The sequence below is a fragment of the Cervus canadensis genome, chromosome 18 (genome assembly GCF_019320065.1).
Source record: "Cervus canadensis isolate Bull #8, Minnesota chromosome 18, ASM1932006v1, whole genome shotgun sequence".
In the NCBI taxonomy this organism is placed as follows: Eukaryota; Metazoa; Chordata; class Mammalia; order Artiodactyla; family Cervidae; genus Cervus; species Cervus canadensis.
The window spans coordinates 47,218,910-47,246,641 of record NC_057403.1 but is presented as its reverse complement, the minus strand read 5'-3'; the positions used below and the strand labels follow the sequence as shown (position 1 = coordinate 47,246,641).

At 53.6% G+C, this 27,732-nt stretch overlaps 1 protein-coding gene across 4 annotated transcripts in view; it reads right to left on the bottom strand.

Moving 5' to 3' along the window:
* ZNF423 (zinc finger protein 423) overlaps nucleotides 1-27,732 on the bottom strand; it is a 341,617-nt gene that overhangs the window by 141,575 nt on the left and 172,310 nt on the right. The window contains exons 1-2 of one of the 4 annotated variants that reach the window (XM_043434687.1): nucleotides 26,180-26,585; nucleotides 265-3,479 (exon numbers count right to left, since the gene is read on the bottom strand). In XM_043434687.1, the coding sequence (XP_043290622.1) occupies nucleotides 265-3,405 (3,141 nt within the window). In that variant the 5' untranslated portion in view covers nucleotides 3,406-3,479; nucleotides 26,180-26,585. Of the gene's footprint in view, nucleotides 1-264; nucleotides 3,480-15,949; nucleotides 15,973-26,179; nucleotides 26,586-27,732 lie in introns of those variants that run through there. The other 3 variants (XM_043434688.1, XM_043434689.1, XM_043434686.1) reach the window with 3 other exon arrangements.

The window sequence follows — 27,732 nt, the reverse complement described above, 5'->3', positions numbered from 1 at the left end:
TTATTCCCATTTTACAGATGAGCACTTGGCAAATGAGACCCAGGGTGATACATGCCACGTCCCGCTGGAAGGGAGATGGCATACACGGGGATTTGAACTCAGAATCTACTGCAATCATCAGATGTGCTTAACCGCTGGAGGAGGGCCCTGCTTCTCCAGTCAGCGACTAGAAGGGAAACGCAGAGCCTGGCAAGCGGCCTCTTGTGGGCATGCGCGGAGCTCCAGGGAGCGGGGATGGGGCAGGCTGGGGCAGGCTGCACTTACCCGGGGCACTGGCGACGTCTGGGCGCCTTTCCGGGGCCCACTGGTCTCCGGGGTGAGGTCACGGTGGTCCACCTGCATGTGGCTCTCCAGGTCCTCCGCGCTCTCAAACTTGACGCTGCACTCGGGGCAGCGGAGGCCGGCGCAGGGCCGGTCGGCAGGCTCGGGCGGGGCCAGGCCGCCCACCTGTCCGTTGGAGCTGCGGGCCATGCAGCCGGCGCAGAGGCCGTAGGGCAGCCCGTTGACGTCGAGCTTCACCAGGTCCTGCTTGCTGCGGAACTCTTTGAGGCACAGGGCACATTTGTAGAGCTTCTGCAGCCCCTGGCCGTTGGGGGAGGACGCGGCCGAGCTGCCCGCCAGCTTCTGCATGTGGAAGGTGCCGTGGATCTTGAGCTCGAGAGTGGAGGTGACCGTCTGCATGCAGACCACGCAGCGGAAGCCCGTGAGAGAGTTGCGCAGGTCGGGGTGCATCTGGCAATGCTCGATGAACTCCTCCTCGCTCTGCAGGGGCATCTTGCAGATGCGGCAGGTGCCCGTGTCCAGGCTCTTGCTGTGGGTCACCTTGTGCTCGGTGAGCGTCAGCAGCGAGGGGAAACGCTCGCCGCAGATGGGGCACATGTAGTGCTTGGCGGGGCCCCGGTGGGTCTGCAGGTGCTCCCGGAGCCCGTTCTCCGAAAAGAAAGTCCGCGAGCACACGTTGCACTTGTGGCTGCCCTTGATGAACTCGGCCTTCTTCCGCGAGCCGTCGTCCTCGCCCGGCCGGATGTTGTGGTCCCGCAGCCGGTGGTTTTGCAGTAGCACCTCCATGGTGTAGGCCGCCCCGCAGATGTCGCAGCCGTACATGGGCTCCGACGCGTCCACGTCGTCCTCGCTCGCCTCGTGGCTGTTGGGCGCCTCCGGGTTCTTCAGCAGCACGCCCGGCAGGTCGGCCGGCTCGGCCTTCTTGGCGGAGGCCGGGGGCACCCCGTTGGCCGTGCCGTTCTCGGCCGCCGCATCGAACACGCAGTGCTTCTCCCGCAGGTGCTTCTCCAGCAGGATGATGGCGTGGAAGGCCTTGCTGCAGAACTTGCAGTTGTACTTCTTGCTGTGCGTGGTGATGTGGCATTGCAGCTCCACCTCGGTGCTGAAGGTCTCCCCGCAGAAGATGCACTTGTGGGCCCTGGCCGGGTTGCCCAGGTGGCTGTGCTTGACGTGCACCTGCAGGTCGGCCTCCTTGCGGAAGTCCCAGTTGCAGGCCGTGCAGCGGAACATCTTCTTCTCGTTGCTGTGCTTCACCGCCAGATGCACCTGGATGGACACCTTGGAGTCGAAGACCTCCTGACACAGGGTGCAGTGATAGAGCACGAAGGTGTGCATGTCCAGCAGGTGCTTCTGCAGGTCGTCCACCGAGGAGAACTGCTTGTCGCAGCTCTCGCACACGTAGTGGGTGGACGTGGTCATGTAGTGCACGGTCAGGTGCTGCAGCAGGGACTCCTGCGAGTCGAAGTCCTCCTTGCACTGGGGGCACGCCTGCTTCCGCAGCAGCAGCTCCAGGTGCAGCTTCAGGTGGGTCTGGAAGCTCTCGAAGTTGGAGAACTTGAGGTCGCACTGGTTGCACGGGTACTCGCCGTTGGAGATGGAGTTGGCGCTCGCCGAGAGCCGCTGCCGCTTCGGGGAAGACACCTCCACGTCCGACGAGACCGGGCTCTGCTCCGCCTTGGACTTCTTACTGTGGGCCAGCGGGATGTTCTTGTGGTTCTCTTTGATGTGCTTGGTGAGCTTCAGGATGGAGCCGAAGATGGGCGAGTTGGTGCAGTAGGGGCAGGAGTAGACCTCCATGAAGGACTGCGTGGGCTGCACGACCGGGGACTCCAGCTTGGCGCTGCCCACGCTGCAGTGGGCCTGCTGGATGTGCTCCGTGAGGGAGGACTCGGTCAGGAAGCCCATAGAGCACTGGTTGCAAAAGAAGGCGTTGTTGCCATCGGGAGGGTTGGCGTTGGGACCGCAGTGAGAGACCCGGATGTGCTCCTGCAGGCTGTTGATGTCGGCGAACATCTCGGGGCAGTAGTTGCAGTGGAAGGCAGAGATGCTGCCGAACTGCATCACGGGGTATGCGTGGTTCTTGTGCAGCTTGCGGACGTGCTCGTTGAGGTTGTAGAGGGTAGGCATGGAGTCCAGGCAGATCTGACACGTGTGGCTCTGCTGCGGCTTATCCGCGTGGATGGTCTTCAGGTGGATCTCCAGCACGGCCAGGCTGTTGAAGTCCCGCTTGGAGCAGTAGGGGCAGCTGTAGACCACCTTGGACCAGCCCTGCCCATCATCCCGCATCTTCTTCTGGCCCCGCAGCGGCTTCAAGGTGGAGTCCGGGGTGGAGCCTCGCTCCACGGAGGCGCTGGAGTCCGGCGTGGCGCTGCTCATAGAGGCCACGCTGCCCAGCACAGGGTCGGGGCTGACGCTGTGGTTGCTGGAATCGGGCTGCCGGTGGCTGTCCAGGTGGCAGTAGACGCCCTCCACGGAGGAGAACTGCTCGGGGCACATGGGGCACTTGTGTTTCTGGTTGGCGTGGGCTTGGTGGATGTGGGCGAGCAGCGCGTTCTCATCGACGAAGACCTCAGGGCAGTGGATGCACTGCAGGTCGGCCTTCTCGGAGAGCTGGGGGTGGCGGGTGAGCACGTGCTTCTCCAGCTCCTCCGTCTGGCTGAAGGTGTCCTCGCAATAGTCACACATGAAGTCGTCCTTCTTGGCCTCCTTCTCCGACTTGGCCAGGTGCTCCTTGTTCTTCTTGTGGGCCTGCATGTGGCTCTGCAGCGAGCTGGTGGAGGAGAAGCCGCGCTTGCAGACGGTGCACTTGAAGGGCTTGCTGGAGCTGTGGGTCTTCAGGTGGATCTTGAGGTGGTCGCTGCGGGAGAAGGCCGCCTCGCACTCGTGACAGTGGTACTTCTTGTCACCCGTGTGCAGCTTGATGTGCCGGTCGCGGCTCCTCTTGTGCTTGAAGAGGCGGCTGCAGTAGGTACACTTGAAAGGCAGCTTGTCGCTGTGGATCTGCTCGTGCCTCTTCAAGTAGCTCAGGCGGATGAAGGACTTGTCGCAGAACTGGCAAGGGTACGGCAGGCCCGTGCCCCCTTCCTCCTCACCCAGGCCCAGGTCACACCCATCTCCTATCATCTGCGTGGGTGACGCAACATCCTTGCTGGAGGGAGACGAGGCCACCCAGGAGAGTTGTGGGTCGTCGTCACCATCTGCAGGGGGGGGGTGGGGAGGCAGAAAGGAGATTAGAGGCAATTCCCAGGGCCGCGAGAAACAAGGACGGAGCCAGCTTTTCGACAGCTCGCGGGCTGAGGCTGTGCAGCTGGCCAACTGCTACGGGGGAGTGGGAGGAAGGAGTCCGGGGGAGCCGGAAGCGTGTGGACATGCGGGCCTTCCAATCTGCCGAGGGGGTGGCAGAGGGGCGGCAGAATTCGGAGGGGAGGTGCCTTGCCCCTCAGCAACACCTGCCTGGGTCTTGCTGGATGTGGTACCCACCCCGCAACAGGAGCTGAGGTCTCAGCCACTTCCCTAACCGGGGGGGTGGGGGGGTGGCTGGGAAAAAATTCACCAGACATGACCTCACAGACCATCAGGCCAAAAGGAGGTAAGTCCCATCACCTGATCAAGACATGGGGCTTGACTCCCCACTATAGCCTGTAGCCTGGGTGGGAAATCCCACTGGGTGCAATGGGCGTGGGCAAAACTTTACAAGAAAATAAAATGCATTTTTAATGAATTCAACCATGCTACATTCCATGGGGAAGGGGGACTGAAGTTGGGACTGCTGCTTCAGGTGCACATGGATATAAGAGGCAGAAGGACCTCAGGCCCAAGGGAACAAGCAGGAGTAGGGGACTTGGGAAGGAGCCGAGGGGCTCCCAGCTCAAACCATCCCAAGGGCGGTGGTCTTCTTTGTCCCCCTCCACCCCTGCATTTTCCCCACGTCCACTCAGAACCCCGGGAGATGGCCCGAAGGAGCAGTGATCAGAGGTGGGGCCAGGACCCAGATGGCCTCAGAGCTCAGCGCCTCATGGGCCCTTAAATCCACTCAGGTGGGGGTGGGGAGTGGGGCTTTGCACAAACAACCGGCATGGCCCACCTTCCCCAGGGACAGGGGCCACCCCCCACCCCCAAGGCCCCCCACCCCCTGCCTTGGCCGGCCAGGCCAGCCTCAGAGGAAAACTAAACCAACTGGGGGTTGGCCGTTTCTGGACACTGGACCCAGCAACTTAAACCAGTGAAGTTTCCTGAGACGCGGCAGGGATTGAACCAAAGCAGCCTGAGCAGGGAGTGAGTTCCATGGCTCAGGTTTCGTGTTGGGTGGATTTAAGACTTAATAATGAATGAAAGGGACTGCAGGCTGCTAGGGACAGGAGAGACAAATGAAAGCTCAGATTCGGCTGCACTGACCTTGCTCTTATAACCCCGAGGAAATAGACCACTGTCCCGCCTCTCCGGCCCCCAGCCAGCCTGGTTGAGTCTTCAGAAAAGCCCTCACAGATGTAACCCAGAAATTCTTGGCTAGAGGCAGCCCAGATCTTCTAGAAGGGAAAGGCAGGGGACCTCACTCCCAGGCTGGGCAAACACCACTCACACGCCTGCACACATAAACACACTCACGCACACATACAACTCATATAGCACTCCTGCAACTCACATGTGAACTCCAACACACACACACTCACACACAGTCATACACACCATCACAAACACACAATCACACGGTCACGTACTCTCTCTCTCATACGCACACACCTCCATTCCTACATTATCACATCCACGTACACACACAGGCTTGGACATATACACACACTCACCTGCAGACACAAGCACACACACCATCATGGAGGCGCGTGGCTCAGACCAGGGGCCCTGCACCCGCAGGCTCTCACAACTGCCAATCCCAAGACTTGAAAAGACAACAAGGCCTGCTGGAGGGTCTTCCAGGGCCCCTCAGAGCTGGCTCGGAGCCTGCTCCTAGGTCCCACCCCCACCCTCGTGCCCACCTGGGCCCTTGGCCCTGACCCCGTGAAGATGTGCCTGACCCCAGCTGGCACGGCTGGCAGAGCTCTGCCTAGAAGGATGCTGCTCTCCAGAGCCCCGATCTGTCTGCAGTCTCCCCGCCCCCAAAGCCCAGTCACCCAGCCCAGTATGGGGTGCCTCCCAGAGTGAGGGCACCCACTCCCCTGGGGGCCTCATGTTATGGGGCCTTCAGACGGGAAGGACCCAGCGCTGCCGGCTCCCTGGATTAGATGTGGCAGGAGGTGCCCCAGCCCCTGCCTGCTAATTCCTGGCTCTTGCCAGCTGGCTTCTCAGGGTGCAGACAAAGGGACCCAAGGGAGGAGATGGCTGGAGCTGGGGCAGCTGGGGAGACCCGCTCGCCCCCACCCCAGGCTGGGCTCCACTGACTTTTTATTATTTTGATGTCTCAGCTCAGACTCGTGCAAACTGCCATGGAGCCTTTCCAATGTGCATCACTAAGGGCTGTCTCCAGCACAGAGGAGGTGGGGACCAGGGCCCCTCCCACTGGACAGACGAGGAAACTGAGGCACAGCCATGTGAGGCCCCCCCCAGGGAAGAACAGCGCCAGGCCTGCCCACTGTCAGGCCCCTTGACACAGGCCAATCGTGCAAGACACCTGCGTAGGTGAGACGGAGAGGGGGGGCCCCATGACAAGCTCCCAAGCAGTCACGGTCTGACTCTTCTTTGAGCCCCAACAGGGCCACCGGGATGGCCCACCGCCTGCACTGTGGGGAGCGGCCCCCGAGGCCCAGGAGCTGTCAAAGCTGGCTGACAAGTGGAGGATCCGGGCTCAAAAGCCAGCTGGTTCATGGGTGCAAGGAAGACACCTGACCCGAAAGACCAAGCCTGCACACGTCTTTCATTCACTGTGCCCAAGGATGAACCCTGCTCCTGCGTTCACGGGTCACCCCACGAGCACGCCCCTAAACTCTAAGTCAGCTCACACATCTGAAACAGAGCTGCGCCATGAGGGGTGGATGAGAAAATTTAATGTGAAGAAGCACTCATTCCATTCACATGAACTGTCCAGACCAGGCCCATCTGTAGAGACAGAAAGCAGATTAGTGATTGCCTGAGGCCAGAGGAGGGAGCAGGGACTGACTGCAAATGGGCAAGAGGCGTCCTTCAGAGATCATGGAAATGCCTGCGAGCTGGACTGCGGTGAGGGCTGCATAGCTCTGTGAATTTACTAAACGTCACTGAACTGCTCACTTAAAACAAGGGAGTGTTAGGGTATGCAAATTATACTTCAATAAAGCTGATAAACAAAAGCGCTATTTGGCCAATAATCATAATTAGCACTAATGAGTACCACTAGTGCTAATAAAATTAGCAGCTACATTTAGTGAGCATGTCCCGAGTGCCAGCACTGAGCTAAGTGCTTCTATTACCGCAATTAATACTCTCCTTTCATCCTCCCATCGGTAACATCCCATTTTTGAGATGAGGATGCTGAGACTCAGAGAGGTGAGTAACTTGCCTTCAGTCACACAGCCGGAGGCCCCAGCGGTGTGTGGCCAGGATCTCGGGGTCTACTCTCCCCAGCACCCCCTCATCCACCCAGTCTTTGGGAACGAGGGTCAACCTGCCCGGGCACCACAGCCCCCTGAGGTTCATCACAGAGCTGCCCGGCTGGCTTTATTTTTCTGTAAACAAGTCTCAAAACTACAGCAAAGCACATTATTTTGGGAGCAACAAACTGAGCAACTGCTGAGATTATAATCATCTGAATTGAAATAAGGCTCCTTAAACTGAAAAGGCCCAATCAGGGGAAATGGGCATGTTGACAAATAAAAGACCCAACTCAGATTGCCCTGTTCAAAGCCTTTCACTCTCATAACATTTAACCTTGGCTGCTGCCATCCGTCCCATCCCTCCAGATGCATTTTGTGTGAGGGGCACTTAGCTTACTGTTCTAGGAGCAGGCTGGAGAGAGGACCAGGGCCAGCGCACTCAGGATGGATGCGCAGGGGAGGGGTCGGCAGAAGGGGGGTCCTTACAGCAACCACGCTCCCGTCATGCTGTTAGTCATCTCACAAATGAAACCATTGCAGCACACGCCCTTGGGCAGACTGCAGAAGGGGAAGGGGGGCAGAAACAGGGTGAAGGCAATCCCGAGATCCCCTTCAACTTGAACGTTTCAGAACTCAGGGAGAAGGCAGATTCAAGGAAAGACCAGCTGTCCCAGCCACGTTTTTATTCCCAATTTGATAAATTCTACTATGTGCCAGGCGTTCTTTTAACTCATTCAGTCCTCTCAATAGCCCAATGAGATAGGCACTACTCTTATTATTTCCCTGCTCATGTGAGAAAACTGAAGCACAGAGAGGCTGAGTAACTTACCTAAAGCCACACAGCTTGCAGGCAGGAGAGCCAGGATTCAAACCTAGTTAGTTGGTTCTGAGCCGGTGCTTTCACCCACCAGGCTGTGTGTGTGTGTGCTCAGTCACTCAGTTGTGTCCGACTCTTTGATCCACCATGCTACTCTGCTTCTATCTTTTGGGAGAGGGTATGGTCACAGCAGAAGATCAAGAGGGAAACCCAGTGACTAATATCAGATCCTCGGCTTCCCCTTTTCACCTAGAGTAAGTACAGCTAAAGAAACAGAACAAAATGAGTATAAAAATCACTTTCAAAAAGGAAATTGCAGTCATTTAAAAATGACTAATCCTCAAAAAGGGCTGATAGGAAATGGGTTATATGGGTCTTCTGCTGTCGGCTGCAGGAAGAGAACAAAAATAAGCATAAAAGTGGGGAGAAACTTCGATAAAAACTCAATTAGGTAGTAAAAAGAACATTAACTGGGCTTCAGGATATATCAGCGGAAGAAAGAGTCAGGTGACCCCAAGCTCACGTGGCCACACTGGGTCAATTCTGCGGGCTGAGTCTGCAGCCTTGACAGCACAGCCTCAGATGCACCTTGACCGGGTGGAGTCAAGTGGCCGCCACCCAGGATGGCTGGGACCCTCAGCTCCATGCTCCTCCTGGCACAGAGAATCAAGGTCGGAGCTGCAGAGGAAGTCCGAGATGCCGGGGGAGAGTAGCCAGCCCTTGAGAGTTTGCAGAAAGGGCCCTTCCTGCAGCGAGGGGCACAGGCTAGGGAGGTGGGGGGAGCCATCCCTCACTGAAGCTCTGCACGAGAAATAGATGGCTCTGAAAGGAACACTGGAGGGGTTGCTGCCGTGGGCGGGAAGGTGGAAACAGCTGATGCCCAGGCAGCTTCCAGGTTTCTAGGACATTCCTGGAATGGGCAGGTCCGTTCAGGTGAATAAAAATGACCGCCAGGCTCCAGAGCGGACAAAAGCTGAGCGGCCCCGGCAGTGAAGTTTCCACCAGGTCCACCAGTACCTCCAGCACGGGGGACTGTGCTGGGGGCTGAGAGCCCTGGACGCTGCCCCGCGGACAGTCCAGGCTGCACACAGCAGGCGGATCGGTGCCTGTGGGAGACGCACTGGGGCAGAGGAGAGAACACTGGACATAGAGTCCAGCGAGAGACCTGGGACAAGAGTGCCTGCCCTTCTCCTTACCTCTTACCAGGTGGCAAAGCTGGCCACCCATCCCTGAACACTCCTTGACTCAATTACATGCACACACATAGAATCAACATCAGCGCAAGGGGGAGGGGAGGCAAGAGGAAGTGAATGGGTCATCGCTCATCTTATCCACAGATGGGGAAACAGAGGCCACAAGGCGGGAGCAGACAGAGTCAGGACTAAACTCACAAAAACCACTGCAGTCACTGCTCATGGAACATTGTGTATAAACCAGATCCTCTGCCAGCATTTTCTCATTTGGTTTTGACAACATCACTTTGAGACAGGAGCTGTTATTACATCTCCTTCTTTATAACTTGCAAACTGAGGCTCCAGGAAGGAAAGAAACTTTCTGAGCACACGGCATTAGCAAGTAGCAAATGGACCACTACCCCCACCCCAAAGCCACTCACTGACCATTAGACTACACTGCCTCTCCAGGCCCAGTTCAGAGCCCGCCCCACTGCAGAAGCTGCTCGGTGCCAAGCACTGTAACTCAAGGAGAGCCACGAAGAGGCCCCACGCTTTACAAGCTCACCTGCCACAAAGATGTGTCCCAAAGTGGGCAAAGTCAGTAGTGGATCACCAGAAGCTGGCTCTGATGCTAAGCACCAATGAATGTGGCTGCCTTCTTTTTTAAAAATATTTATTTGGCTCAGTCAGGTCTTCGTTGCAGCATGTGGGATCTTTAGTTGCATTATGTTGGAGTTAGTTCCCTCACTAGGGGTACAACCTGGGCCCCCAGCATTGGGGGCATGGAGTCTTAGCCACTGGACCACCTGAAGTGGTGCCTGTAGCCACTGAGAGTCCCTGTAGCTGGCCTCTTGCCTCAGTTGGTGGCAGATACAGCAGGATGCTGAAACAGCCTGGGCAAAGCCCCGTCTGGGAGATTGTAGTAGGCAGAATAATGCTGCCCCCTTCCCACAAAATGTGATGTCCTAATCCCCAGAAACTATGAATATGTTACATTATCTGGCAAAGGTGAATTAAGGTTGTAGATAGAATTAAGATCGCTAATTAGATGACCTCCAGATAAAGAGATTATGCTGAATTATCTGGGAGGGCCCAATGTAATGACAAGGGTCCTTAATGCAGAAGAGGAAGGCAAAAGAGGAGGTCAGGGTGATACAACTGTTGGCTTTGAAGATGGAAGGGGGCCATAAGCCAAGGAATGCGGGCAGCCTCTAAAAATGGAAAAAGCATGAAAACAGATTCTCTCCAGAGCCTTCAGAAAGGAACACAGCCCTGCAATTTTAGCCCAGTGAGATCCCTGCCAGACTTCTGACCTACAGAATTGTAAGATAATAATCTGTTCCTGTTTTAAGCCACTAAGTCCATGCTAATTTGCTATAGCAACAATAGGAAGTGAAAACAGACATTGGTACCAGGAGCAGGGGGATGCTGTTACAAACACCAGAGAAGTGCGCAAGTGGCTTTGGGATTGGGCAGTGGGCAGCAACTAGAATTTTCAGGAGTGTGATAGAAAAATGCCTATATTACCTGTAAAAGATTATTCATAGAAATATAGATATTAATGACTCAGAGAAGACTCAGAAGGAAGTAAGGAGTACATTTGAGAAAACCTAAGTCACCATAAGAAATGAATAAATATCATGAACAGACTGATAAGAGAAACATGAGCATAAAAGGGATTGACGGTGAGGGCTTAGAAGATGAGGAACTTGATATTGGAAACTGGAAGAAAGGGATCCTTGTTATATAGTGGCAGGAAGTTTAATGGAATCATGCCCCCCACTTATGTGGAAAGCAGGACTTGTAATGGGTGAAAAATGGATATTTGGCTGAGATTTCCAAACAGCTTATCGAAGGCATGGCCAGTTTCTTCTTGCTGCTAATAGTAGAAAGGAAAGAGAGGGATTGAGAGGAGACTGGTAAGCAAAGAGGAACAAGGAGTTGATGATTTTAGAAGTTCTCAGCTTAACCAGATTGCAAAAGACATTATAATTAAGAGATTCACTATCAGCAAAGCACGCTCTAGAGAAAAGACCGAGAGTGTGACTATACAGTTTGCCTGTATCTCAGAAAAAGCAAAAGGCTGGAGCACTCAGTCACACAAAAGGCTCTTTGAAGAGATTAAGAATGTGATTCACCAGAGAGCATCTAGGAAATTTAAGGGCATTGCCCTGGAACCATCACAGCAGAAGCCAAAAGTGGAGATGGGATTATCGAGGGGGAAAAAATCTATATAGGGACCTCTTATCCAATGGAATTGATTCCCCATGACATACACAGGAGACCACCAAGTTTCCTGAAAAGTTTACACCAGCAGAAACACTGCCAGCCTGGACCAAAAAGGAGATGAAAGAAGCCTATGGAACCCCCAAATTCTACAGGCAGGAAATAGGCAGCCAGTTACTTGGCTGCAAACATGTGCTACTTTTCATTAAAGAAAAAAAAAGATAATGCAGAAGGCAAAGCCAGAGTGTAGAACTTTGAGCCTAGAGGGTGAGGCCACGAGCCCAGGGTGGAACCATGAGCATAGTGGATGAGATCACTACTAAACTAGGTTCAGATTCTGGCACTAAATAACCATAGGCAAGTACATCCCCTCTTTGTGCTTTCCTTTTCCCAACACCTGAGAGAATGAACCAGACGAACTGGTCTTCTAAGAGCCTTTGTAGCTCTAAGGGTCTGTGATCAACTAGTGATGGCTTCCCTGGGTACAGCAATGAGGACTGGCGGATAGTAGGTATCCTAGCTCTCTGCTGGCTATCTCCCTGTCTTTCCCTCTGCATGTATTTGTTGAGCCTGCTCTATGTGTCTGGACCTCTAAGGGTTTACAGAAGGTTCCTAGCATTCTTAGGTTTCTCTGCTCTTGACTGCCCAGCCTCTCTGTCAATTAGTTACTATCTCAAGTTTCAACTCTCAACCAATGCTTTGCTACTTTGAAGCACTTTGAAAGAGGAAAGAAAAAAAAAAATCTTTCATGAAAGCAGTCAGTCTTGCATCTAGGTATTTGATTTTCCTAAAGGGACATCTGAAGGTGTGGTGTAAAGGATGGAGGCCCAACCCCTTAGAAATCAGGAGTCCACCCTGGGAAGAAAAGGGATGAGGCAGCTGGAGGGTCTCTGCTCAGAGGTAGGTCAAGGAGCCCCATGGAGGTTACCAGGAACTGACATGGCTCCAACTGAAATCGTGAATTAGAATTATGCTTTTAATAAAAATAACAGCAACTTAGAGTCACCCTTCTCTGCTCCAGGGAGTGCAGAGTGCCTTTGTGGATACGATCTCATCATCCCCAGTAAGGCCAGAGACAGGGAAATTGGGGATCATTCTTTCAGTTTGGATATAAAAAATAAGCAGGTGGGGCAGAAGGGTGGTGGTTTCAGGGGTCAACAGACAGCACTGGGGTGGAGGCTGGGATGCAGAAGTCAGCAACCCCAAACTGAGACGAACCAAGGCATTCTTGCCCTTAAGAGCTGCTTCCCCAGCTGGCCCTAGTGGGTGAAGGGTCGGGTCCTATTCTCTGACCTGCCTCTAAGGGACACTTGGCACATAGCCTTGAAAGCCTGCAGACTGCACGACAGACTGAAGGCTCTGCAGGCCTTTTTCTAGCTGTCTCTGGGAGCTGCTGAAACGCCACCTGACAACAAACAACTGCCATCCAGGCCCTTAATAAATCTTCTGGGGAGTCAAAACCATCAGTGTTATTTTCAAGAGACTCAGTCAATATCAGGGACACACCAGCCATTGGGAGACAGCAGAGCCACGGTTTGAGAGTTCAGGCTCACTGAGACTGAGTTGCCACTCATTAGCTGTGTGACCACAGACAAATCACTGCACCTTTCTGAGCCCCTATTTCTTTATCCCTAGGATGGAGACAATAATACTGTCTACCCTGGGACTTCCCTGGTGTTGCAGCAGCTAAGACTCCACATCCCCAATGCAGGAGGCCCAGGTTCGATTCCTGCTCAGAGAACTAAATCCCATATGCAGCAACTAAGAGTTTGAATGTTGCAACTGAAGCTCCCACAACTATGAGATTCCACCTGCAGCAACTAAGACTGAAGACCGTGTGTGCCATAGCTAAGACCCAGCACAGCCAAATAAAAATACATAAGTAATTTAAAAAAAAAATTTACCTTATTTTTTTTAAGTGTCTACCTTAAAAAAATGTGCATATGCTGCTAAGTATTCAATAAATGTTGGCTACAGGACAAGAAGATTACCAGTGTGACTTGTACTACTTTCATTAACTAAATCCCATCAACTGTCTGGCATTTAAAATTTTACACAGCATTTTCACACCCGTTATCCCTCTGACACTAGAGCAGCTTTTCATGGCTGAGGTGGTTATTTCCACATTACAAGTAAGCAGGGTGCCACCCTCCCAGGTACGCTGGAGGGAACCCAGCTTCCCACCCAGCCTGTATCCCTCTTTCACCAAGTATCTGCGTTTACACTGTAAATTGCGTGGTCAACGCCAAGGATGAGAAAATAGAACAGAGAGATTAGATCACATCCCGATGTCACAGAGCAGATGGTAAATGAAAAAGTTGGGACTGGACTCTCAGTCAGCTGGACTGAGAGGAATGATCACCTGAGCAGTGGGGCAGAGACCACTGTGGCTCTCCTCCTGCCAGACAGTCTGGGGACCACCTGGTCATCAGTTATTATGTAAAAATGCCAACAGCTAGAAATCAAGAACTTGAATGTTTTAAAGCACGTCCGTGTTTTCTAAAAGGAGGAGGCAAAGACCTGGAGGCACAGGACCTGAGTCTGGTGCATCCATGACGGATCAGCAATGTGGCTCCCACTTAGAACCAGATGTGCTTCCTCTGCTGTCTGTCCAGACCCACAGGGCTCCCTTCCCCATCTCAAGGCATCCTGGCCCTGAAGGCACCTGTGTTTGTCTGGTGGCTGAGTCTAGCAGCTAGACCTCAGAGCCTCAGATTCCCAGTTCCATCAAGTTAATAAATCTCCCCAGTTTCACAGAAGAAGAAACCAGCCTGTTTTCTCATCTGTAAAATGGGAATAATAACAGTCCCAATTATAGAGGTACTATGCAGATGAAATAAGTGAATATTTGTAACACATTATATAAAAGAAGGGCTTCCCAGGTGGCGCTAGTGGTAAAGAAACTGTCTGCCAATGCAGGAGACATAAGAGATGGAGGTTCCATCCCTGGGTCGGGAAGATCCCCTGGAGAAGGGCATGGCAACCCACTCCAGTATTCTTGCCTGGAGAATCCCATGGACAGAGGAGCTACAGTCCATAAGGTCGCAAAGAGGTGGACACGACTGAAGCGACTTAGCACGTACGCATGCACCCATATATGAGAAATGTTCTATAAAATAAAAATAGTCACTGGCTATTGGCTCCCTCCCAGCTCAACATAAGGTCACAGAGCAGAGAAAGGGACAGAGAGGCAAGCAAGAGAGACAGGCAATGGGGTTTGGATAGCACAAGACAGTGAGAGGTCCCATCTTCCTGAGTTCTGATTAACAACCAGGAAGGTCAAAGTTAAGGACCAGCAGTTACCACCTACAAAAGGTGGTTCTCAAAGCAAAAGACACTCAACCTGAATAGAGGCCCATTAGGTCCCTGCATTTACAATCCTAGGACATCAGAGAGCAAAGAAGCCTTCAACAGCATCCAGCCAATCCTCTCGTCATACAAACACAGAAGCTCAGGCATCAGCAGCCTTGCTGAAACTTGGACCTGGGTCTCCAGGTGCGTGATGGAGGGGATGGGGAATGAGGTCTGACTCCCAGGACACCCCTGCCCCCTTCACCCACTAGGGCCGCCATCCCCAAAGGGTTACTGGACACTCAGGGCAGAAAGGAGACATCCGCCTTTCCCCTTGAAGCCTCTGACCTCACAGAACACACAGCCTGCCCGGCTGCTCCATCCCTTAGACAAATTTACTTAGCACTGATATTGAAAATGCAATTGAGCTTGAGTTTTATTGCAGAAATTAAACAGACCAGGGGGGCAGAAAAAGCCAGCGCTCATCAACTCACCCGAGAGCTGGCGATGATCAAACTAGCTAATGTGGAGTGTCACCATCAACTCCCGCCAGGAAAGGAGGGCCAGATATTCCCCTATCAGGGGCTCCCCAAAGATGGGGTGCTTGCAGCTAGCAGAGGGACTCCAGAAGGCTTTCCCATCAGCCCCCTGGCCGGGGCTCCTTGCACACCCCAACCTCAGCCCACCAGCCTCCCACCGTCACGGGAGCAGAGACAGCACCTCTGAAGTCACCTCCATCAGCCTTTATGGAACAACACTGCCAAGGGCCAGAGCGAAGGGCTCTCTGCTCAACTCAAGAGAAAGCAAAATGCTTTCGGGGTTGAATCACTGTTTTTCTTTACTCCCTTTGGAGATCGGCGGAGCCCACATTCGGCCGTGTTCGTGGACCTGGGACTGGAAACAGCTGCGCTCTAATTACATGTAAAGTGTACCAAAACATCCCTTTTATCACAGACTGGAAATCTGTTAGCATCTGTCTCTCCTTTGTTTCTTCCACAAGATACAAGCTTGTTTCTACATTTTTCTCACCTGTAGCGGTGATTAAAATTCATTATAAATGAAAGGAGTGAACAGAGAAACAAGTTCCTCTGTGTACCGTTCTAAACTCAAATTAGAAACAGCTGTTTGCTAATTCATGCAGCGATGTTTTGTCGTGCTCTGTGAATCAATAATAACTCACCCTATTGCTGCAGAAATTTTTGGATAATCCATACATTTAACTCGGCGTTGGGTTCTCCAGGCAGAATGCAGAGGCAGAAACTCCCAGCTGCCTCTAAGCAGGCATGAGGGGACTCTGGTTTGCTCCCTGGAGATGTCCACACTGCCCCAGCAGACAGCCCCAAACTCGGAGGCTCCCAGGAACTCTCCCCTAGACCGGGCCCTGAAAGGACCAGAAGGAAACCCCGAAACAATCTTCTCATCTCCTCCCCTCTCCCGGAACCAGCAAAAAAAAAATCAACTCTGATTAAACGCAAACCACACACATCCTCCAGCCGCCGGAGGGAACAGCAAAATTAAAAGTCTAATTGGTACCCGGAACAATTTAAAACTATTAAGTATAGGTGAGGCTTTTCTGTAAGAAAATAATCCTTTGATTAGGATTAAGTTTATTTGGATAGCATTCTTCCCGTTCCTACGTTTTAGCTGCAGATGTCAGAGCTAAAGTCTGCAAGTCCTCGAAGCTCCTGAGAAGCATTTGGGCATCTCCTCTGCCAACTTCAGGAAAGAGAGCATGTGACGTCTGGAGTGGAAGCTCTGAAAGGGAGAGGATGTTCTTTACACGTTGTGGGGAAGAAAGTGAGCAACACCTTCAGAAGCCCGTACTGCCACCACGGCATGCCCAGCCTGCTCAGCAGGTGCTCCTCCAAGACACTGCCTCCAGGAAGCCTTCCCTGACTCCCTCTGCCACCATTAGCACCCCTCCCTGACCCTGGGGATACTTCCATGAGGCCACTTTTCACCCTGAATTGCGGCACCTGAGGTCACTGTTATTTTGAGGCTTTGTGGAGCCTGTGTCTCCTGCGTCCTTTCAGGTCTGAGACACAGTCACACTGAGCTAGTTTTTGAACCTCAGGCTAGTATCTCCTCCCACTCCCCACAGCGTAGTCCCACTTTGGAGTCACCAACTGCAAAGCCCTCTGTGAGTAACAGGCATGGTGCCAAGCTCCTCATAAGCTTTACCTCCTTAAATGCCCACCTCCATCCTACATGGTGCCCACCATCATTTTCCTCATTTTCCAGAGCAGACATCTGAGACCCAGACAGGGGAAGGGCCCTGAGTTTCACAGCAGTTAGCAGAAGGAGCCTAGAATGATTCCCTATTTCTCCAGAAAGCCATCAAAATCACCTCCTGTCATCAGAGAGCAGGCCTCACCCAGCCCAGCCTCCGAGCCTTTGTTCAGGCCAAGGTGCTCACCAAAGATGTCCCTCTACCGGCCACCTAAACCAACCTGTCACTCAGCAGCCAGCTCTGCTCACCTCCCAGCATATCCCAGGGGGCAGGGGTAGTGGTCTCCCTCATGGCTATGGTCAGGCACTCATTTCAATGTTCATCTGGGCCTAAGGAGACAGTAGGTCGATGCATCCAGGCGAGGGGATGGGTATGTCTGCCTCGAGCAGCTCATGCTCATCTGTGGGGGTCTAGGGAGCCCTGCCCTGGGGGAAACCAGTGGATTCCAGACAGTTCACTCTTGGGCAGGATCAGGGAAGTCTGAGCAGGGAGGGGGTGCCATGCCGGGAGATGTGCACGCGTGTATGTGCTCAGTCGTGTCTGTCTCTGTGACCCCAAGGACTGTAGCCTGCCAGGCTCCTCTGTCCATGGGATTATCCTGGCAAGAGTACTAGACTGGGGTGCCATTTCCTTGTCCAGAGATGCTGGGAGGCAGGGGCACTCAAACTGGGCTTTGAGGATGGAGGAGGCGCTCCACCAACCTGCGTTCCCCCAAACATGGGCTATGCACCATGGTGAGAACCCATGATGATCTCAGGGGCAGCCTAACACTGATGCACAGTATTCCTGCAACTCCTTTCCAGCCATCAGGCTGAGAAGAAGACCTCCGCTTGGCGCTGTGTCTTTAATTTCTCTCTAATGTTCCAACAAAGAAAGAACAGACCCCAAGGCTCAGGGTTTTCAGAATGCCACAACTTCTGGCAGGAATAACTTGAACATGGGCTTTTCTTTGGGTCTGTTTTCAATTTACTTTTAAGGTTACTGCCTACTTACAGCAAATGATACTGACTTTCCATTTGCAGAATTAAGAGAATGAATTAAAGTATGAAAAGAGGACTTAAAACTACCAGGTACTTCATAGCACCAGTGATACTCAAGTGTTGCAAAAATCATGGCAGAGGGATTCAATAGAATAAAGCCTGGGACACCCAGTATAGAAGTGAGCTTGGAGGGACTTCCAAGCTAACCACTTCCCTGGCGGTCCAGTGGTTAACACTTGACTTTCCAATGCAAGGGGTGCGAGTTCGATCCCTGGTTGGGAAGCTAAGATCCCACATGCCTCGTGGCCAAAAACACAAAACAGAAGCAGTATTGTAACAGATTGAATAAAGACTTTTAAAATGCTCCACATCAAAAAAAAAGAAGAAGAAGAAGAAGACAAAGTAGTGAGTGTGGAAGCTGGAAAACTCAGAAACAGCAGGCTGAAGTCTGCACGGTCACTCCTGGGCTCTGCCCCCAAAGTGATTTTCCAGCCCAGCTGTTCCAGGAAGTAGACACGAGAGACAGTGCCAGGTAGGGCCTGGGAGCCGAGGTTCGGAAACAGCAGTCCTAGGAGCCCACTGCCACACCCGACCCATTCGGCAGCCTCCCCTGCTCAGGCCTTGCCCCTGGTCCCCAGAGACGGGGCTCAGCTCTATGCTCACAACACTCAGAGCAGGTGCCGGGGGAGGTCACGGGCAGGGCATCTGGGCGGGGCCTTAGCCAGGTTCAGCAGGTCTTGGGGCTCCCCGAAGGAGGGAGGCCCCCGGGGAGAATCGGAGCTCATCCACGCGGGAGCCGCTGCCTCCCCCCAGGTCGGCCTGGGTCCAGGCAGAATGCAGCTAAACCCGCGGGACCAGCCCCAGGCCTCTCCCAGCGGGCTTGACCAGCACCTAGGTTCTGGGGCTGGTTGTAGCCCCAAGCAGCTGGGTGACCTTGAGGACAGCCTTTGGCCTCCAGGCTCTCCTCACCTCATCTATAGAATGCAGCTTGTACCCTGACTTTCTCACTGGAGATGCAGGCAGAGCAAGTGCTTGATGAGGGTAAAGAATGTGAACAAAATGACCAGACTCATATTATAATTTTCACAAAACCCAGTATCAGAGAAAACCGCATGGAGCCCCTAACCTCAAACTTGAAGCCTCTAACCCAGAGTTTAGAGACACGGAAAAAAACGATTAACAAGTAGATTTCATATTATACATACATGTTATACGTGCCTCCAACACATGGATAATAAATGACATTTATTACGCCCTAGACATTTCCTGAGCGTTTGCCCCATTGCCACACGTTGTCCCGTTTGATATTCACAACCGTCTAATGAGTTAATGCCAGCCCCCATTCTGTAGATGAGGAAACTGAGGCTTACAGAGGTTAATTAGCACGTCCAGGTCTTACGGGTTAGAAATGGCCAAGCTGGGCTTTGAATGTGGGTCACCTGACCTTGCAGTCCATGCTGTTCACCACCCTGAGATGCAGTGTGTGTGAATCACCAGAGGCGAGGGAAGGAAACTGAATGGGTGGCACCTCCTCAGGAGCAAGAACACCCCGCCACCACCATGGAGGCAGCGTCACTGAGAGCCCAGGCGGGGTGCCCACCCAAGAACCCTGGGAGGATGTCAGGGTCAGGTCCTCATTTTCAGCTCAGACACTTCTTGGTGAGGGACACGTTCCCCCAGCTCGGGAGGTCAGATCTCCACGGACAAGGCAGGCACACTGTCTGACCTTAAAGCCCAGATCTGCTGCTTTTCAGCTCAGTCAGATCCCTCCGAGGCCCAGCTTGAGGGTGCCCCTCGCACCTGGAGAACTGAGGAGCCTCCCACAGCAGGAGGGACAGCGGTTCCCCCAAAACACTCACTCTCTCTGCCCCATGACATGCCCCGCAGCAATTCTGCCAGACAGTCACAGCATGGTCCCACCTCACAGAAGAGGACCCTGGGGATGGGGAGCCAAAGGGGCCTCCGTGGCAGGCGCTCCAGGTGAGAGCATCACAGCCCTCAGCTCGGTTTAACCGCAGCTGCAGTGGATGTTCTGAGCCCCAGAGCCTGAGGCCTCACCTCCAAGGCTCTGCGTCTCTTTAGAAGGGTGGGCAGGAGCTAACGCCCCCCAAAGTCACCCTCAACCACAGAAGGACTGGAGCCTGTGGAGCGTCCTGCACAAACATGAAATTCCCGGCAGAATCGAGCCCAGGGGTCCACAGCCGTGACTTTGACACTCCTCCCCAGTGTTGGCCTTTCCCTCCCCTGCCTCACCCTGCCTGCCCCTCACTCCTTCTTCCTGGAGCACCTACCTCCCCACCACAGAAAAGAAAGTGAAAGTGTCAGTCATCTGCAATCCCATGGACTGTAGCCCGCCAGGCTCCTCTGTCCACAGAATTCTCCAGGCAAGCATACTGGAGTGGGTAACCACTCCCTTCTCCAGGAGATCTTCCCGACTCAGAAATCGAACCTGCGTCTCCCGCATGGCAGGCAGACTGTCTACCATCTGAGCCACCAGGGAAGCCCCAAGAATTTAGTCGCTCAGTTGTGTCTGAGTCTTTGTGACCCCATGGACTATGTAGACTGCTAGGCTCCTCTGTCCATGGAATTCTCCAGGCTGGAATACTGGAGTGGGTTGCCATTCCCTTCTCCAGGGGATCTTCCCAACCCAGGATTGAGCTCAGGTCTCCCGCACTGCAGGCAGATTCTTTACCATCTGAGCCATGAGCAAAGCTTACCCTGGACCCAAGTCCTGGCCTCAAGTTCTGCGTTCGGGAAAGTCATCCTCAACGCTTACCTGAGGTGGTGGCACCAGATTCGGAAGTCGAGTCTACCAAGGATTCACTATGCTCACGTCACCTTCCAGACCTTTATCCTATTTATTTACTCACTTTATTAATTACTCAGTGCTCACTTCGGCAGTGCATATATAATATAATATAATATAAATTATTATATTACTCAACTTTGTCCTTTCACCTGCCACAGGCCTAACAGTGCTACCTACCTGAGTTTAATCCCAAATAGTTATCTTGATGAAATCATGGGTATGATGTTTTGTAAAGTCCATTAAAAGACATACATAATTACCTTTTTCAAAACTGCATGAACTGGGACTTCCCTGGTGGTCCAGTGGTTGAGAATCTGCCTTGCAATGCAGGAGACATGGGTTTGATCCCCAGTCGGGCCACTAAGATACCACATGCCGCAGGGCAACAAAGCCTGTGCGCTGCAACTACTGAGGCATGTGCCGCGCCACAGAAAAGATCTCACATGACCCAACAAAGATCCCACATACCTTGGTGAAGACCCGACAGGGTCTAAATAAATACAAATTTTTTTAATTGTACAAACCGTGGGACTTCCCTGGTGGCTCAGTGGTTAAGACACCAAACTTCCAGTGCAGGGGTTGCAGGTTTGACCCCTGGTCAGGGAACTAAGATCCTGCATGCTGCATGGCATGGCCAAAAAAAATTTTTTAGTAAAGTAGAAATTGCATGGACCGTCCAGAATTGGGCTGCCAATCCCTGAGTGTCTCAGGCATCCACTGTGAGCCCCTGCTCTGGCCTACACTTTAGGCAGGACTGCAGGGCTTGGTGTGTCCCTCGCTCCCCTCCAGGCTTTGAGCTTGTTGGGAACACTGGACCTGTGTACCCAGCACAGTGCTTGGCCAGAAGTGGGCAGAGGAGAAGAGGCGGGCTGGGCCCCATGGCAGGGGAAGAGCCCTAGGATCCCCCCTGAATGTGCCGGGGCCAACAACACAGCCACTGTGCAGGCCCAACTCACCCTTTATACTCATCCAAATCTACGACTCAGCAGAGAAAATTTCAATTTTCCCTGGATTTTCATGTTTCAGCCTCCAGAAAAATTGCCACTGTGGGCTTTGTTGCCTAGCTGTCAGCCCTCGATGACTGAGGCCGCCCCGGCCCCACCTAGAGAGGGAGGAGATTGGAGCAGCTTGGCAGGCCTGGGGAAGGCGCAGAGGCAGAGGCAGCAGCAAGGGAGGCAGCCACCTGGCCCAGACCACAGTGATGCGGAGGAGCCCTACGTGGCTGAGTTGGCATGACAGGATCCCCCCTGGAGCAGCTGTGGCAAGGGGCAGTCCCCTGACTTGACTTCCAAGTGACAGCAAGGCAATTGATGTCCCAAGCATCACTACTGGGGCGTGTCGTCCCCTGGTCTCTTCACGGCATCACTGACCCTTCCCTGGGCACCCCTACCCCCTGCCCCCACCTCTGCTGTCTCAGCCTGAATGGCCTCCACCTCCTTATGCTATAACCAGGCTCTCATCTTACCCTGCATTGTGACTGCTGTCCTAAAAAGACTTGAAAATCATCATTAACTGTATTTACTGAGCACTTACTATATGCCAGGCTCATTTTTATTTAATTATATTATTAGGCATAAATGTTTTGCATGTCTTAATCCTTTTAAGCCACACATACTGTTACCAGACACACATTTGACAGATAAGAAACCCGAGACTCACAGGCTGAAATGGACTTTTGGGGGTACCCAGCCACCACCCATTGTGCACACAGGGACACTGAGAACCCTGAGGTCTGAAGGAGGGACTTGCCCCAAGACAGAATCCGGCAGAGCCTGGAGGATGTGACTGCCTGACTCACCGGAAACCCCCCACGCCAACACACACGCCATAGAGGAGACGGGGAAAGCTAATGTAATGTAAAAGGGTAAACCGAGAAAGTCCATCCATTGAAAGTGATGGATCGCCCAGGAGCCTTGGCACTATGAGCCACCCATGGCATCCTGCCCACAGGGTGTCTGGGAAGAGGAGACATTGCCCCCAGCTCAGCATAGCTGAGGGTGACGGTGCTATGCCCACAGCCGGCTGGGGGCCACTGTCCCCAGCAGGGGTAGCTACCATCTCATCTCAGTGCTGGGCACAGAGTAGGTCCTCGACATTTGCTGAATCTTCCATGAGTGAACGATGGACAAATGAACGCTTCAGTCAGGTCATTAGTCAGTGCTGGGTGCAGGGCTATGAACGAGCTATGTATTCCTTTATGCCTCCATTCACATTCCATCTAAACAGCACTTCAGTGGTCCTTGTTCATCTTCTTCCAAGAATGTTATTCTTGGGTTATTCTGTAAGGGTCTCCCTACAGGTACTCTTGGCTTAGAACTGCCTAGAGACAACTCTGAGAAGCCCCAAATTTGTGGATCCCTGGGAGTCCTCACAAGATACCTGCCAATACCTATATGCTGGGTAATTGAATAAATGAGTGACTGAATGAATGAATGAAAGGGTACATTTCAGGTCTTATCCTAGAGGAAGCAATTAGTAACTGGCATGAATGACTGGGTGGATGGAAGGATGCACAAAGGGATGGAAGGATGGATGGATAGAATACTGAAGCCCCAGTGCTTGGTCTAAAGAAGGCCTTCCTATCCATGGCATGAATGAGAGAATGAATGAATGGATGGATGGATGGATGAATGACAAAGCGAATCACAAAGAAGGTGCCAAGAGCCACTCAAGGAAGCCCCCATCAGATGGAGGCCCAGGGGTTGACGGGTAGAGGCTCCAGCTGGGGTTACTGAGCTTGACCACTTGCTTGAACACCTGAGCCCAGAGGGGTGTTCACATATTGTGGCAGAATGCAACTAGTTCAGTCTCCAGTATAGCTCCCATTTGTCAGAGAGGAAGAAAGGACATGTGGGGATGGGAAAGAGGGTGGCAGGGAGAGAGGCAGAGCTCAGTGACCCAGCCTCAGCCTGAGCCTCTGAAAAAAACCACATTCAATTCAAGGAGACACTGGGAGTGGACAGGAGGGGAGAGCTGGAGGTGGGTGGGTATGGGCCTTCTATTTATTCAGACTAGAGCAGAACAAATGAATAGATTTAATAAAATAATGAGCTAAGAGTCCAAGCTCTTAAAGGTACAGCCTCAGCAGTGTGATCTGGAGTGGGCTGAAAGGTTTGCATTTTTGTCTGGTAAAACTAGGCAAGTGAGTATCTTTGCACACAACACACCGGGGATGAGAGAGTGTGTATGGGTGTGTCTCCAAAATTCACCCCAAATCTCCCTACTGACCACCCACAAATGAGCGTGCCCTCCCACGAGGCACACACAGCCAAGTGGCCCCCTTGTACGTTTTTCTGGGAGGAAGTCAAGCCAGCCAAGCACACGCAGCTATCACGCTTTCTTGGCCACCGCTGCCCTGCATTTCTCCTTCCCCTGCCCAAACAGGAACTGATCACTTCCTGTTCATCTTGGGACACTCCTTGCATTCATTCATTCCTTCTCCGGATACTTACTGACATCTACTCCATCCGTGCCAGGCTGTCTCCGAGTGCTGGGACAGCACACACACTGGCCAAGGGAGGCTGGTTCCAGGGGCCTCAGGAGCGTGTCCAGGATGGTTCTCAAGCCAGAGAGCTAGGTTCACAGCCCAGCTCCACCCTGACCAGCTGTGGTGACCTGGGATCTGTTACTGAACCTCTCTAAGCCCCACCAAGGGGGAAAGTAGACAGAGAACACCTTCTGCCTCCTCTGGCTGTGGTGAGGATTAAATCGGATAATCCAGGTTAAGCAACTCTGGCCCAGCGCCGGGCACACGGGAAATAACGCTCGGTGAATGTATCACTGTGTGTCGTTTCCAGATCGGAGGCGGCAAGAGCGGAGGCCGCTGGGCAGACCCCTGGTTAACCGCAGGGCTCCCCGCCCACAGTGGGCCAACCCGCCCACTCTCAGTTTACCCTTCCCAAGAGCATTTTTTACAATTTTCCAGATCCTCACACACCACCCCGGGGTAGGAGCCACTAACCGCGTGTGATAGAGAGAGCCGACCCCGCTGTCTTACCCCTGAGCCCATCACAGAACCCAAACACAGAAGGGCCCTCAGGGGGACCCAATTCACTCCCCACTGGCACTTCCATCCCCTCTGCCACGGGTTTGGTTCCTTCCAGTGATGGGGAACTCATTCCCTTATGAGCTTCCTTAGCAAAAAGAAATGATGTCACCATGAGCCCAAAGAGAGGGCTTGCGGACCACTTCCTGGGGACAGGAATAACAGGATCCCCGGCTCCCACCGTCCTCTGAGAGGAGACGGAATCAGCCCCCTGTCACGTGGCAGCCGTTTTTTAAAATAACATTGTAATTTACATGCATCTACTCCTTCAACAAATGTCACCAAGTGTCTGCTCTGCAGCCCTGTTCCAGGCTCTTCGCCTACAATGAAATGAGAAGAGGCTGACGATAAAGCAGTAAATCCATCTGTAGTAAGCCAGGCGGCACGACAAAGACAATACTGAGCAGCATAAGGATGGAGAGTGAGGGAATTGGTGGGGTGCTACTCCAGACAGGTGACGACACGCTGACACTTGAGCACAGACCTGGAGCAAGCAAGGAAGCGAGCCAAGGGACGTGAAGGAAGCGCATTCCAGGAGCGGCCACTAGCACGTGCAACAGCCCTGAGTCCGGAGCGAGCTGCCTTGGGCACGTTCCAAACCTCCATCTTCCTAGGTGCTGGCACGAGGCTCAGAGCAAAGGCACTTGTCTGCCTTCAGAGATCGCAGACCAAGCTGTCCTTCCCACGGAGACCCACAGTCCAACTCGAGCGCCAACTCACTGTGGGACCCGACGCTGGTCTCTCAACCTCTCTGGCCTTGGCTTCGGCAACAGCTGATCAGGGCTGGGCATCCACCCCTGAGGTCCTCCCCGGCCTGCCACTCGGTGCCACGCGCACCCACCATTCCCCTCTACCCACCGCGCCATCCTCACGCCCGCGCCAGCAAAGCCACCCAGGATTGGCACGCCTGCCAAAACAGCTATTAGCCCAGTAGCCAATAATAACACATTATCCTATCAATTTGCTCCCAAAACGCTGTGTAACTGCAGAACCCAAGTTTGCCATTTCGGTAGCTTGGTTACGACACAGAGAGAAACGCACTGGTTCCTTCCCATGGAGAACAAGTGGCTGGCCACAAGAAACAGCCGCTTCGCTTACCACCGAGCCCCCCCCCAACCCTGCCCCACCAGCAGACCCCACGCCAATCCATCGGGAATCACGGTCCGGTGATCCATAGTCAGAGATTTGACTCGGTGTCCTCTTGGCGCGCCTCCCAATGACGGAAGAGGAGACCGATGCCTGGGAGGTGACGGCTCGAGGCCACTCTGGCCTCGTGGGTGGCAAGGTCAGGCCCAGAAGGCGGCACGCAGGCCACCTCCCAGCCACCGGCCAGGAACCAGGGCGGGAAGTGGGGCAGAGGTGAGGGCGTGGGACGGGATCAGAGCCAAGGTGCCCAGGGGCCAGCAAGCACTCCGGCCCAAAGGGCACGCAGACCATCGGGGATACCGGCCAGCCTCCTCGGCAGAGATGTGGGAGCCTGGAGGCCACCGGATGGACACAGAGAAGGGCGGGGGGCAGCGAGGAGAGCTATGCCAGACCCGGAAATCGGGGTGCTCCCAAGAGGCCGCCCCTCACCCCTACACTGCAGGACCCAGCCACCAGTGCCTCCTAGGCCCTCACTTCTTCTTCCCCAGTCCAGGAAAAACAGCTCCCTTCTTTCTGGGTTAGATTCCACTCTGAGTGAACGTTCAGACATTCAGCTTCCCAAGGAGCCAGGAGCCTCTAAGGGGACTCTTGGCGTTCCGGTGCAGACACCAGCCTGTTTTATCCATTCTCCCCCTCCAGCCCCGCCCCTCCGCTTACCTCTCCCCCACTGCTCACCGGGACATCCCAGGATAAATTGCTTGATGCCCCCGCTCCGGGCACCCAGCGGCCGGGCAGGCGAGGGCTGGAAAAGCACTTCCCACTGCCCTGCTGGTGACCTCAGCCCCGGGACTCATCCCCACCCTCGGCCTCAGCCGGGGAAAGGATGGGCCCAGTGTGGCTGCTCCCGCCGCCTTGGCGGGGAATCCAGCTAGTGGGGAGAGGAAGGGCCTCGGGGAGGGAGTGGGGGAGGAGACAGAGGAGGCCAAAGGCTGGGCCACTCGGCCAGATGCTGACCCAGTTGAGGGCCCCAGACCCCAGGGGCGCCCGGGAAGCTCTGACTCTCCCGCCAGCCCTGGGATTCCTGCAGAGAAGAGGGGCCAGGGCAGCCCCGCTCCAGCGCTTGTCCCTGAGGCTGGGGTTAAAGGAGGAACGCGGGGCTGCCAGGACAGGGTGGGGGACAGCCCCTCAGAGGCCCTGGGTGGGGTGGGTGGGGTGCTGTCTGCGGGAAGGAGCGCTCAGCAAATGGAAACCAGGCGCCAGAAACTGGCCCAGCCACAGCGGCTGCAGGCTCCAGGGAAAACCCCGCTGCTCACGGAAAGGTGCCCCAACCACAGAGAAAGACGTGTTAAAAAATGAAAAAGCGGGGGGGGCCAGAAGCTGAGGCAAGAGTGGGGGTGGCTGTCGGCTGCGTCCACACAAGCCCCCTCTTCTGTGCTCCGAGCACCTCCAGGGCTGGCCCATTATCCTCCCAGCCCGGCTGGCTCGCAAGTGCTGTAAAAAGCCAGCTCAAGGAGCAATTTTCCTCCCTTCGCCTCCCTCTGCGGCCTTTGGTCAGGTTTCCAGCAGAGCTGGGCCAGAGCTTCGTCCTGGCCCTGGAAATCAGCATCATGCTGGGAAGGGCAAGCGTAGGTTCCCACCATGCTCATTTTTCAAGATTCGGCCCTCAACACTCCTCAGCCCTCATCAATGAGAAAAGAGGTCACTGGAAGGGGGCGGGCCAGGGACACACAGCTCTGGGTGACAATTTGAAATCAGTCGGACCCCAGGGTCCTGACATCACGAGCCTGGTGTGTAGTGAGATGCTGGAGAGGGTGTGAAGAAAAGGGAACCCTCCTACACTGTTGGTAGGAAAGTAAACTGGTACAGATATAAGGCAAAACAGCATGGACATTCCTCAAAAAACTAAAAATACAGTTACCAGATGATCCAGCAATCCTGCTCCTGGACATATATCCAGAAAAAAAGCTCTGATTCAAAGATATATGCACCCCAATATTCACAGCAGCATTATCTACAATAGCCAAGACACAGAAACAGCCTAAATGTCCATTAACAGAGGAATGGATAAAGAAGATGTGGTACATATATGTGGTGGAGTATTACTTGGCCATAAAAAAGGATGAAATAATGACATTTGCAGCAACATAGATGGACCTAGAGATTATCATACTAAGTGAAGTCAGAAAGACACATATCACTTATATGCAGAACCTAAAATATAAAATGAATGGACTTATTTACAAAACAGAAACAGGCTCACAGAAACAGAC